Raw genomic sequence first — 13454 nt, forward strand, 5'->3', positions numbered from 1 at the left:
AGCATGTTAACCACCAAGCTACTACAAGTCTATATCGCCATGCAAACCATTAAACATAAAGTAACTTTCATGTGAAACTTTTAGAGTTAAAATATAATAATTGATACACATCTAACAATAGTTAGGAGAAATGGAACTACAATGGCAAACATTGATGATTATGTCTCCATGAGTCTCTGTAAAATGTTTAAATATTAATACAAAAGAAGAAACCAGAATGCTGAAATGATTCCATAATGAAATAATTATTATACAGGTTAGACATCTGGTAAATCGAGAGGTAAAAAATAAGCCTAGTACCAAGACAGATGTAACTGATTGGAAAAATGACCACAAAGGTTCAACCAGGTTCATTCCTCAAACTTTAATGTACCAAAATACACATAATCCAGACTGTAGGCCTATTATAGTAAGTGAATGTGACATTGACGTACTAATAACAATATCGCAACATTCAACCCTATATAAACAACCTAAAAATCATCCAAACACATTTCACTTTCATTTTTCAAAATATTAAGACCGATGGTATTTTCCACTGACATGGCATACAGTGCCTATCGAATGAAGTATCGAACAAACATTGAGCAGAAAAAAATTGGAAACAATCAGATTGGAGAATGAAGGAACATATACAGCAATGGACGTCCATCATGGAGAAGGCTGCCAGTTAAATACATAACATGCTTGTCTTCAAAACTATCTAAAGCTCTGTCTACACTATCAAACTCTATGTAAAAAACAAAAATGCTATGTGCCCATATGGATATGATAATGTCATATCACTACCATATTTGGGAACATTACACTTTTTTGTCAAACTAGTTTGATAGTGTAGACAAAGCTTTATTTTGGGTTACTTATTGAATCATAAAATCCTCTTTTACTCAACAAACTAAAATAATGAAATATTAACCAGTAGTTTACTTAAGACTTATTTTTATTGAAACTCTATGTATCCGACTTAATCAATACAATATCTTAAATAATGAACGTCATCTTAATATAAGTTATCATTCTTTGTTTTCGATTCAATATTCCAGGATATTTCTGTCATTAACTCTCTTATCTTACAAGATGATCAAAATGATATAATTGTTAGCAAATTTATGGAACTTACTGGTTTCCATATAGTCATCCACAAATTAATTAAAAATAATTAATACCATGTCAAAGGCAAGCCATAAATAATCATGCAGAACTTACATGCATTTAAAATTAAATAACCATCAAAGATTACTAATTTTTATTTCACAGAAAGTTAATTTAACTTTTTATATTTTCTTTTGAGATTAATATTCATAATTAACAATCCAATCAAGGTATCCTATTTGTTAATAAGGAATCAAGTAAAGTATTCTGACATGTCACAGCTTCCTTAGGGGTTATTATAACCCCATGAGACTACTTTTGAGGAAAGGGGTTATCAATGGCTTGCAACCACACCTGTCATTTATAATTGTAATTTTAATAAATCATGACGTTTTGATGAGGTTAAAGATATTATCTTTGAAAAAAGCGGAAAATAAAGTGAAAAAAGGTTTGCATGGTATATTGGACTTAAAATAAAGAATGGGAACAGTCACCTTCGTCTCTGTGCTATATTTACACATACTATATGGCATTTTACACATACTATATGGCATTTTACATACAGTATCAGGCAAATGCTGTAATACAGTGTCATATTGTATCACATTTGTCATGTATTACATTAAGGTTAGGCTTATGACTTGATAAAGGCATCGGATGTAATACACATGACACTGTATTACAGTATTTGTCTAAGATACTGCACACAGTATAGATACAGTACAGAGAATAAACTAGACAATTTGGTATCAACAACTTACAAATAACAATGGTAGCACCTTTTAATAATGGACTTCACAATACCATATCATTTTATTTAACATAACTTGTTTCAATATCTTAAAATAATACTTAACAATACTCCTATCTTTACCTCAACTTTGACTCTCTGATGTTTATAACTTAAGCATTTGTTATTGAATTTTTTTCCATAAATAATTTATCATAAAAAGATTGAAATTTATTAAAAAATGACTTATTATATCTTTATGATAAAGGCTATCCAGTGGACCTCAGTTTTTGCTATACCTTTAAATACAGCATATACCGATATGGTAACACACTGTTTAGACTTGTATAACTGTTTAAAGAAAATAAAAAATGTTTTTATCTTTTTTTTAGAATTACACGGTGTACCGTAAATCTTTTGTATTTTCTTGCAATGCAAATGTATAAGCAATATTAAAATGGTCAAGATTATAAACATCAGAGGTTTTTACAAGGTTTTAAACACTTTAATTTAAATAACCTAGCCTAAGCCTAGCATTATATACATTTTTTACAGTATAATATATACAATAATATACATGTTATTTACAAATCACTTTACAGAGTTAAATATACACAGTTAGATATAAACATAAATATATTCATATACAACGGTTAGCATGGGTAGAGTTACAGTAAATGTTTATGACAAATATAAGAAAAACAAAATAAAACAATATATTGTAATTAATTTTCAATATGGAAAAATAAAATATTAAAAAATCGGTTTAAGGTTAGAATTTGTTTATCATTTTTTGTAATTTTTTTTAATTGGGTTTCATATTTATTTTGAGTAAAAGGAAGAGTTGAATATTTTTGAGAAAAAAAATCAACAAAAGTATTATCTTTAGGGAAAACAGGTTTCCAAAATAAGAGATATTTAAAAAACAACATTTGAGGAAAAGAATTAAAATTATGCATACACTTGCCAGAGAGTGTCAAAGTGATTTGAAAGAGACATGATGGTCCCTAGCCTAGACAATCTTGACTTAAGCTCCGTCTACACTATGAAACTACTAGTTTGATGAAAAAAGTGTGATGTGCCCAAATATGGTAGTGATACAACATCATCATGTTCATATATGGGCACATCACAATTTGTTGTCAAACTAGTAGTTTGATAGTGTAGACAGGTCTACCTATAAAAAAACTTGGATTCTAAACCTAGGCCTACTATTCTCAGATCAGACAACAAAGGCTGGCATTGCGTTTATTACATTTAACAGCAAACAATGCAACGTACTATAAGAAAATTAATTAATGGTAGTGAGGACGCAAACAAAAGGAATTATTTATTCATTGCATCCCATTAAAACATTGGCAAACTACGTCAACAATGACGAAATTGTTTAAATATTGAATAGTCAACTAATAAACTTGATGATAGTATAATCATAATGCCTCCAAACAACACAATACAGTATTATTAAGATTAAACATTATTTGAACATAAATTATTTGAGGTTCAGCATGTTAAAACACTGTGTTGCCACAACAACAAGAATGGATGTGATTGGAAGAGAAACATGCGCAAAGTTTACAGACCAAATCACATGTCATAGTCAAAGACCAAGTCACAGACGGACAAAAGTCACACCATTAGAGAATAATGTCTAACTCTTTTTCTGCTATGTTGAATGTTCATTTTAGCTTATAAGGGTGATTTAATTCCCTTTCTAAGATCAAATGGGTTGTAAAGGTAATATAAATCCCCCTTATAAGATCATTGGAACAACCCCATTGGTGGAGATTTAATAGTGATACATTACATTATATTAATAACTCCTTCAATTTGAAAGAAACCTCCATATGGTTAGTTATAAACAAATCTTAATATAGATTATATTCATTAATAATGAATAATTAGACAGATGTTAACTCAAAATAAAACAATGTAGAATATCCACACATGCATCTACTGTACTAACAGCAGCTAAGGCAAACCTTCCATCAATGTTTAAAAGAGCTAATTTTCTTTAATTTACCTGAATTTATTCAGAGGATTTTCTTGTAGTCACTGATTGATGTGAGAATTGGTAATGCTTGAAAACACAGCCTAAGTTGTCATGATCAATAATTATATCCTATCTGTTTAAATCTTCCTGCCTCATTCACTTAACATACTTAACAAATCTTCTGAATTAGCTAACACTTAACAACCTTTGACCCTAGCTTCATGACCCTAACTTCCTGTCCCTAGCTTCATGACCCTAACTTCCTGTTCCTAGCTTCCTGACCTATCAATTAATTAACTTTAATTAAAATTATACCAAGTATGAAAAAAACTATAATCAAATAATGCTGCAAAAGTTCATTGTTAAAATATTCAGCGCATTATTTATATTTTGGCTATATATTTCTCCACTTTAACCAAAAAACATGCATAAATACTTCAAAATAATGATTTTCTTAGTATGTTTTTGTAATATCAGTTGATACTTTTCAACTAAAATTAGAATTCAAAATAATAATATCAAAGCACATTACATTTTGTTCCGATTGAGTACTTATTCAAATTTGGATGGAATGTGAAAATTCAGAGCATGTATTCGATCCAAAATATCTTAGGAAAATAGTAAATAGAAGTCAGATAATCTTATAATAACTGATAAAAGTATAATGGAAACTTCATAGGAAACAAAGACCTTTTTGATATCAAGATTATATATTACAACACTAATTTTGTTACCATCAATGATAAGATATAAGTAAGCAGAAATGTTGAATTTCATCATAATAGCCTTATTTCATTTGATGATAACATCAATGTTGAAATATACCATCAACCTGATGATGTTATTTCATTTTTATAATGGAATATTGTTGAAATTGTTTAGTTTTACGATAAAATAATTTTGAAATATATCATCATGACGATGAAAATATTGAATTGAAATATGTTATTAACATTATTTTAATTAGTTTGATGATAAAATACAATAGTATTGAAATATATTTTTTATTATGAATGACAAACACTAGTGTTGAAATATAATTAATCATTGTTTCAGTTGATGACATATTAATTCAACATTATTTAATATTTTAATTTATATTTAATATGAAGTATACATTATACTTTCTTCAGTATTTAAAATAATAATATATTTCTGCATATGTTTATGTATTTCATATTTCTTCATTTATGCTTTTCCTTTTTCTCGTTTCTTGGCTGCTTTCATACAGTCCCGTAAACGTATCGCTTTCATTGCATATCGGTGACGGATTTCAGCGATGTGGTCTTCTTGTTCTTTATCCAGCATCATCAAGAAGTTGGTCAACTCTGCATTGCTGAAATTTTCCCACTGTAAGTGACAATGAAACAGAAAGATAATGTTAAGAAAGTTCTCAAATCTATCAGTAACACCATAGCATTAAAATGGCTATAAAGAATGCCTAATTTTGGAGATGGGATTTATACAGTACTTCAGAATGGGATTATACTTCAGCAGGGGATTATACCTCAGAACATGAGATTATACTTCAGCATTGGATTATAGCTCAGAATGCTTTAGCATGAGATTGTACTTCAGCGTGGGATTATAATTCAGCATGGGATTATACTTCAGCATGGCATTATACTTCAGAACGAGATTATACTTCAGCATGGGATTATACTTCAGAATGGGTTTGTACTTCAGCATGGGAGTATACTTCAGCACAGGATTGTACTTCAGCATGGGATTATACTTCAGCATGGGGTTATACTGCAGCATGGGATTATACTGCACTTCAGCATGGGATTATACTATTCATTTAAAACTTATTCACAATACAGTTTCTTAAACCATAGGGATATTATCATTATATCCCTATGCACAAAACATAAGCAGTAACTCTCCAACGGCCAGAATATTTTCTATTCTTCTAGTTAATCATTTTTTCTAAAAAACTGTGGACATTGTGTCAGCTGTAATATTTAATTCATCATTTAAACAAACAATGCTAGTTCTATAATCTTGAAAAGAATTTAAGTTGCTTTTGAGCTGCCTCATTAATCATCATTACTTGTCTGAATTTTAATCAGGAAACATGCTCGCAGATTTTCAAGGTATTTAGTAGTTAGCAGTAGTCTGATACAGGAGGTAAGACTTGAATAATGATGAAGGTTCTTGTAACATATAAACATGTTAATAGATATGTATTATCATCCTACCGCACATACTTATTAAGGCCACCCTGGGTATTATAAGAAAAGATTTTCATCCTAACTGGTCCAGCCACTGTTCAGTACAATTTTCTAGCAAGCCGATCAAGGTAAAGCAATGGGCAACTGAATAGAATTCTGTCACAATCAAGACGCCCATCTTACAAGATTAACACAATATTGTCTGGTTTAAGGTGGATAGGGTATTAAGCTTTGTCTACACTATCAAACTTTGTGACAAAAAAGTGTGTGCCAAAATATGGTAGTGATATGACATCACCATGTCCATATATGGGCACATCACATTTTTTGTCACATAAAGTTTGATAGTGTAGACAGAGCTTTAGACTAATCAACCGTCTAAAGGCCACTAAAAATAGCCCTAACATTCAGTCATAATTTTCACTTGCAGATGTTACAACCATACAGTATTATTGCCTATTCGTCATAATGCAAATCATATAATAACATTATACAGTATAAACTCCTCTTAATGGAAAAGGAAGCCTTTAAAATCCTTCAGAAAAAGCAAGTAATCTAAACGGCTAGACTTTGTTATTTAATCAAATCTCATAAAATGTTGATCTACTGAAGATAATTTTAAAGTGCGTCACATGTTCATGATGAAAATGTAAACATACTCGGACATTTACATTTTTTGTTTGATTACGTATACCATTAACTTCCTTAAATTAAATCTGACACTTAGAAAACGGGAAATTCATGTGATTGTTAAGACAGACTATTTCAAAGACACACTACTTAAAATATATTCTGAAAATCAAATTGTATGGAAAATAAGATATCATGCTGTAGCAAAAGTGCATTCAGTTTTATATTGGAGCTGTAGCTTGCAGCTTTGCAATCTAAGGTTCAATCCTAGCCTAGTGTCGGGACTGTAGGGACTCAAGGATTTTTCTACTCCACTCCATTGCCTCAAATGAGCATGATATGAGATGATAAAGTGTTTGGAGATTGTGATGGGATGTGCAGATACCTGATTGTAATTTTAGTATTAAGCTCAAACTAGTTTGACAAACAAAGTGTGATGTGCACAAATATGGTAGTGATATGATGTCATTATGTCCATATAACAGCATTTTTTGTCACATAAAATTTGATAGTGTAAACAGAGCTTTAGCAAACTATAGTTCAGAGTAATTAAACAAAATGTGAACCTGTTGCAGACGGTTAGTCATGGTTGAGTGTTAGTGAGTCACATGACATGTGTATGTAAACCTAACCTGAGTTTGTCTGATGACTGTCATAAGTGTCTGAATATTTTCACGAACAAATTAACTACACAAGAAAGATCAGAATCGCTTTTTTTTAAATATAATTTCTTAAATTGTTAACAATTAAAATAAACTAATGCTATAACTTAAATGGAAGATACAATTCTGGACTAAGTATTTATTGAGATATTTCATGATTCTCCCAAGGTCTAAGAAAACATTTAATGCTATCGATTGTTACAAGAAAATGTTAAAACCTTTGAAAACATGAACGAACAGAGTTTATGCAATCTGTGCTGGTTCCTACTACTTCCTATTCATTTAGAAGTTCATAAATGACCTAGCAAAACTTGGTTTATGTTTTGAAATCTCTTGGGAAAGTCCACAAATTAAAAGTTCAAAACTACTTTTATTTTCCAAATTTAACTAATTATTAATTTAAAAACTTATATTGTCATTAAAAGTGAAATTATAAGCGGTTGTGAGATTTAAAAATGTTCAATGGAAGGAAATATGAAATATTTGGCATTGGGGGGTTTGTTGGTGCCTGTTACAAAGTGGCATAGGGAAAAGGAATGAGTATACAGTTGATTTGGGGGGGGGGGGGGGGGGGGTAGAGATGGAGGGGAAGGGAAAGGGAAAAATGGAAAGGAGAAACAGCCCTGTTTATTTATTATTGTGAACAAGGACAAATAAAGACTAACTCAGGTCATCATCACAACACAAAACCATAATATTATTAAAAATTGATTATTCAGAATTTTGAAAAACTGCTGGTAGTATAGTACTGTAAAGTAGATCTATAATAAGTCATTAATAATGGAGTCAATGTTATTACATATACAACTAATACAAATATGTTGTGTTTTGTATGTTTTTGTTGTTGTTGTTTTGTATGTTTTTTGTTCTTGTTTTGTAGGTTTATGTGATGGTTTTTTTCTTATTGTTTTGAATGTTTTTTTTTAGTATTTTTGTAGTTTTGTATGTTTTTGTTGTTGTTTTGTATGTTTTTTGTGGTGTTTTTTTGTAGTTTTGTGTGTTTTCTTGTGGTGTTTTTGTTGTTTTTTGTTGTTGTTTTGTATTTTTTTGTGGAGTTTTTTTGTTGTTGTTTTGTATGTTCTTTGTGGTGTTTTTTGTTGTTGCTTTGTATGTATTTTTGTTGTTTTGTATGTGATTTGTGGTGTTTTTTTTCAATTAAGAATAAGTTTTTCTTTGTGTTAAGTTTCCTGCTAACTTGCTTTGTGGTGTTTTTTTTATTTTTTTATTGTATGTTTTTTTGTGATATTTTTGTTGTTTTGTATGTTTTTTGTTATACAAGAATATTTTTTTTTTTAGTAATACTTACGAGAATTTGTCCAGTTTCATTTTCTTGCAGCAAAAATCGCTTCATTCCGTTATCACCGCCCCAAGACAGGCAGAGAAACAGCGGGCACTCTTGGTCTCCTAAACGTCTAATGATTGCTGTAACAACAAACGCAAATTTACATAATTCACCTTGTGATACTGTACTTAAGCTCTATCTACACTATCAAACTAGTTTCACAAAAAAAAGTGTGATGTGCCCAATTATGGTAGTGATATGCACAAATATGGTAGCCATATGACATCATCATGTCCATATATGGGCACATCACATTTTTTTTCACATAAAGTTTAAGTGTAGACAGAGCTTGAGTTTATATTATGGATCTTGATAATGATAATGATGATATGATAACGTTACTATTGTGATGATATTATGAACTTTCATAACACTTACATTTTCCATTCTCATCAATCTTTTCAAATAAGGCAAACTTCTGTGGATTGTCTATAACCTTAAACTTGTTTAGTAGCAGCATAATAACCTCTTGAGCTGTGGTTTCGCTAGTAATGTGTAAGGCCTACAAAAACATCAAGAAATCATAGCATGAGAAAAAGCCATATGAAGAGAGAAAAGGCAGTGAGAAGCAATGTCAGTAGAATCTCTCATTTGAGACACTCCTATTCAGGGGACAATGTATGCTTTATTAACACTACTGTATTGAGCTTGGGTATGAAGGCGTGCTCTAAATAGGTGTTCGATTGTATCATTGAAACTATTCAAAGATGAACTGTTTGTATACCTTTACAGTATTTTTTGGAAGAAAAAAAGATGTCCTCGCTCTTGATGTGTCCTCGCAATGATCGTACTGCTCCGGTGCGCCATGGCACCGTGCCATGTGAGAGTCTGTTGGTACACTGATAGGTCGGGAAAGATTTAGTCGCACTCTTACTGATCCTACGAAACTACATCCCTCGCTTTCCTGCCAAGAGAAAGTAAAAATGAAAATGTTATTAAATGAACATTGTATGGTAATCTAATTTGGCGGCACATCAGAGTCTAACTGTGATCAATCATGCATATATAAAAAAAAACCGCATGACATATGCAAATTTCTCAAACCCAAGGGTTTGGATAATATCTGGAATATTTTACGTCAATTAATGCTCTTTAGTGTCGCAAACGTTATTGAAAATTATCAATGTTTCACATACAGTACATTTTATCAAACGATCTCCAAGGCTTTTGAAAAAGTTTTGCAGGAGAAAAAACTAAATTAAATTTCCATTCAATTAGTATACAATTTAAATGGAATTATCAATGACCTAGGCTAATTGTTTTGGGCCTTGTATGTGTTTTTTTATATTTAACTCTTTTTATAAATTGATCCATACTGGTCATGGAAATCTAGTGTCCGTAAAGTGAGCATCTCAGTATTAGATGAAGAGACGAGATAGTGAAAAAGACAGGGACACTAATAACATGGACAGGAATCACAGAAGATGGAGAGAGATAGCTCAATTTGGGAGTGACGCTTGCTCAGAAGTGTGGCGATACGAGACAATGATGATATTAGCTCGCCAAAAACCATTATTTATTTTTCAGTTAAGTTTGTTAATAATACTGCTTTATAACTTTATGGTAGTAATGATAAAGATAAACCTAATATCAACTGAAGTCGTCAAAGATTTTATTATTAAAAATCAGAATTTCAAAATTTGAAGCCCAGCCAAAGGTGACTGTTACAGTCAATCAATCCTCCCAATACCAGACTCTATGAAAACAAGAAACTCTCTCAAAACCAGACTTTCAAAAGTTCTTAAACAGTCACAAATTCAACCATTAAAAACACATTCCGAGGTTGACTCATTCTAATACCAGACTCTCTGAAAAATGTAAACTCTCCCAAAACTAGACTTTGCTCGAGGTCCCAAATTAACTTTTACCACTAAAAACACATTCTGAATACCAGACTCTCTGGATAACCAGACATATTAGGCCAGCCCAAAGGTGTCTGGTATTGGGATATTTGACTGTACCAGACTTTCCAGAAAACCAGCCCAAAGGTGTCCAGTATTGGGAGAATTTACTGTATTTAAATTTGGTTTAATTTCATCTGGACTTTAGAAACAATTGTTCTGTACAATTATAACTAAATATCTAACAAATCAACTCTACTGTATGAAAAAAAAAGAAGGCAAATTGAATTATTTATATGTTGTTGTTTTCTCTTGATGAAATCCAGCAAACATGGTTATATTCCATATCAATATTCTTCCATATCATAAACATAATGCACGTCGCTATATTCAAATTTCCTGTTTTTCTCATTTCATGTTTTTCCAAACAAAGACATTAAACATTAATAACTACTTATAGATTAAATCAAATATTAAGTGTTTGCTAACATAATGCTTGAAAGCAAAATGGATTGATAAATTATGCGAAATAGTGATTAAATTTCTATTGGCAGGTCTTTTTAATCATGTTTTTTAAGCAATTTTTTTTCAAAATGGAAGGTTATAAAATGTGCTGGCGAAGTATAATTGAAGGCCAAGAGAAATATGAATATAATCTGTTTTATAATTCTTGTTATAATGACACATACAGTAAAAAATGTGATATAATATCATATTTCATACAATATTCTGTTACTTGTTTTGACAATTTTTATTAATTGGTTGTGAACGCAGTTACAGTACCTAGACGTAGCTGTACATTTTATTTCTTGTTTATTTTTTTATTATGTGATCGAATATGAGTTGTTTCGGTAATAAGTTTTTAAGTTAATAACCAGCCAATTAATCAAAAATTTTGCTGAAGAAACGTGTCTTTAACATTCATTTCAATAAAAAGTCGGTGAATGTTGACAGAAAGTGGAAGTCTGTTTCAAAGAGGCGATGAAACCTTACCAAGGTGATGGCTGTTCCATCCGCATTTGAATTGTACATATCAATTCTTTTCTTTAATTGGTCCCGTGTCAACAACGGAGAACACACACCAACAGGGATCTGCAAAAAAAGGAGAGAATATAAAGATAAATATTACGTCAAATGCCGTATACTAGGCTGGGCCCAAAAAGTTAATTAATATAATAATTGTATTGTCATCCTTGTTTTGCACTGTTTCAGTATGTAGATCAAAAGAGATTTACTTAATATTGTTATTATAGGATAAAGTAAGATTAACGATAAAAGGCATTGTTGTATAGAATGACAACAGAATATAATTATTATAATAATATGGTTGTTGGTCCGAGTTCAGGGTACTAGTAATGGTAGGTCTTTACGTTTTTTTTGTTCACTCAATTATAACCAATTAAATATAAATCTCTCAGGTATGTTGGTAGATCTACTGAGCATGTGTACTGTAGATACGTAAATTGCATCATTTGAAAATTGTATAACAGGAAGAGCTTGGGCCATTGACAGCATCAGGTGACCAGCAAACAACCAATCACAGCCTTGTTACTAGATCATATGGTATAATTGAAACTTCTATTTTTTAGTTTTGGATAATCCAACTGGAGACTGAATATTACTATATTAAATGTGCCAAGGTTTCTGATCTTAAATGATTAGATTTGAATTTCATAATTTTGTTAACACAGGTTATTGAAAACAAATTATGAATTGATAAAAATAATTTAATATTTGGTACTGTATATAGTGTGTTATATTTTAAAAATGTGTATTCTGGTGACAATCCAAAATATTGAAGGAAAAAAAGTAACTACAGTATTCATTCCTGTATGACTACTGTATGTTCCTCTTTTAAAATTAATATTATTACAAACAATTATTAACAAACAATCCACGAAATTTAGGAGTTTATGGAGACTATAGTCTCGTCCTAAATGTTGCCAATTCTAACACATGACTATAGATTATCACTTGATTGGCTGAGTTGTTCCAAACCTTACAGTAGCAAACTAGTTTGCTGCAGTTTGTCCGAGTTTTCTAGTCTGGCAAACTTTGAGAAATGTGTCCGGTCAACCTTGGTATTCGCTTGAGTTAACACTAAAGTTGCTTGGGTACACTAAGTATCTACTATGAAAATTATTGCTTAGTATTAAGATGATTATATGTGTTTTATAAAACAAAAAGCTTTGAGTACTAACAACGGGTACCTTAGATGGAACTACCGTTGTCGGCGCTACGTTTGTGAATCCACCGTCTGTATCCTCTTCTTCATATTGGTCTCGGAATTCTTGCGTCTTCTTGCATCCAAGTCTGACGTCTTTTACGCATTTGTAATGACATGTGTAGTTGCAATCTAAAATAAAATAAAAACGAAATTAATTTAATATAGGCAACATTTAATTCCAAATATGAACGATAGAAGAAGATGAAAACCATTTTTTGAAAACAAATTTTAAATTCAAGGTAGATACTTTTATTTTAGTGGAGTACTTAACAGCTACACTATGAAGGAGCTGTTCAGACTTCTAACTGTATGCCTTTGTATGATACATCAGGACGTACAACTCCATATATCTGAACCAGGAAGATTTAACTGTAGTGGAAACTGTATCTTATGACACTGACCAGCTTTTACAGTATTCTATTATGGAAGCGCAATGTACGTTTAGTGTATAATGCTTACGTTACAAAGCATCAACAATTTTGATTTCTAACCAATCAAATTTAATCTTTAATACATACTGGATTTTGTCCCATCGAAGACACTTTAAACAGTTTTTAACAAAAGCGTTATTAAATCGTATCTTAATACCTTTCTGTTACAGTTTGACCTTGCTTACGATACGAAGAATAACTTCATAGAAAATACCAATAGTGATTATTAGGGCGTGTGTTTATTAATTGTGTTAATATATTTTACAAGTTTCAATTCAATCTTTAAAATACGTCATCTTTAATACGTTAACATCTTTTTTATTGCTTGTTTA

General features: G+C 30.9%; 2 protein-coding genes across 6 annotated transcripts in view; both read right to left on the minus strand.

Moving 5' to 3' along the window:
• Positions 1-4822, minus strand: part of LOC144856363 (uncharacterized) — a 116044-nt gene extending 111222 nt beyond the window's left edge. Inside the window, exon 1 of the mRNA XM_078714355.1 lies at positions 3846-4822. The gene's annotated coding sequence lies outside the window, so the exon portion shown is untranslated. The remainder of the gene's footprint in view (positions 1-3845) is intronic.
• A 101-nt stretch (positions 4823-4923) lies between these two features.
• LOC144856371 (ras association domain-containing protein 1-like) overlaps positions 4924-13454 on the minus strand; it is a 37928-nt gene continuing 29397 nt past the window's right edge. For 2 of the 5 annotated variants that reach the window (XM_078714367.1, XM_078714368.1), the window contains exons 3-8: positions 12666-12820; positions 11458-11556; positions 9348-9527; positions 9002-9125; positions 8588-8703; positions 4924-5165 (exon numbers count right to left, since the gene is read on the minus strand). In XM_078714367.1, the coding sequence (XP_078570493.1) occupies positions 5004-5165; positions 8588-8703; positions 9002-9125; positions 9348-9527; positions 11458-11556; positions 12666-12820 (836 nt within the window). In that variant the 3' untranslated portion in view covers positions 4924-5003. The remainder of the gene's footprint in view (positions 5166-8587; positions 8704-9001; positions 9126-9347; positions 9528-11457; positions 11557-12665; positions 12821-13454) is intronic. The other 3 variants (XM_078714370.1, XM_078714371.1, XM_078714369.1) reach the window with 2 other exon arrangements.

This window comes from Antedon bifida, chromosome 11 (genome assembly GCF_963402885.1).
Source record: "Antedon bifida chromosome 11, ecAntBifi1.1, whole genome shotgun sequence".
Classification (NCBI taxonomy): domain Eukaryota; kingdom Metazoa; phylum Echinodermata; class Crinoidea; order Comatulida; family Antedonidae; genus Antedon; species Antedon bifida.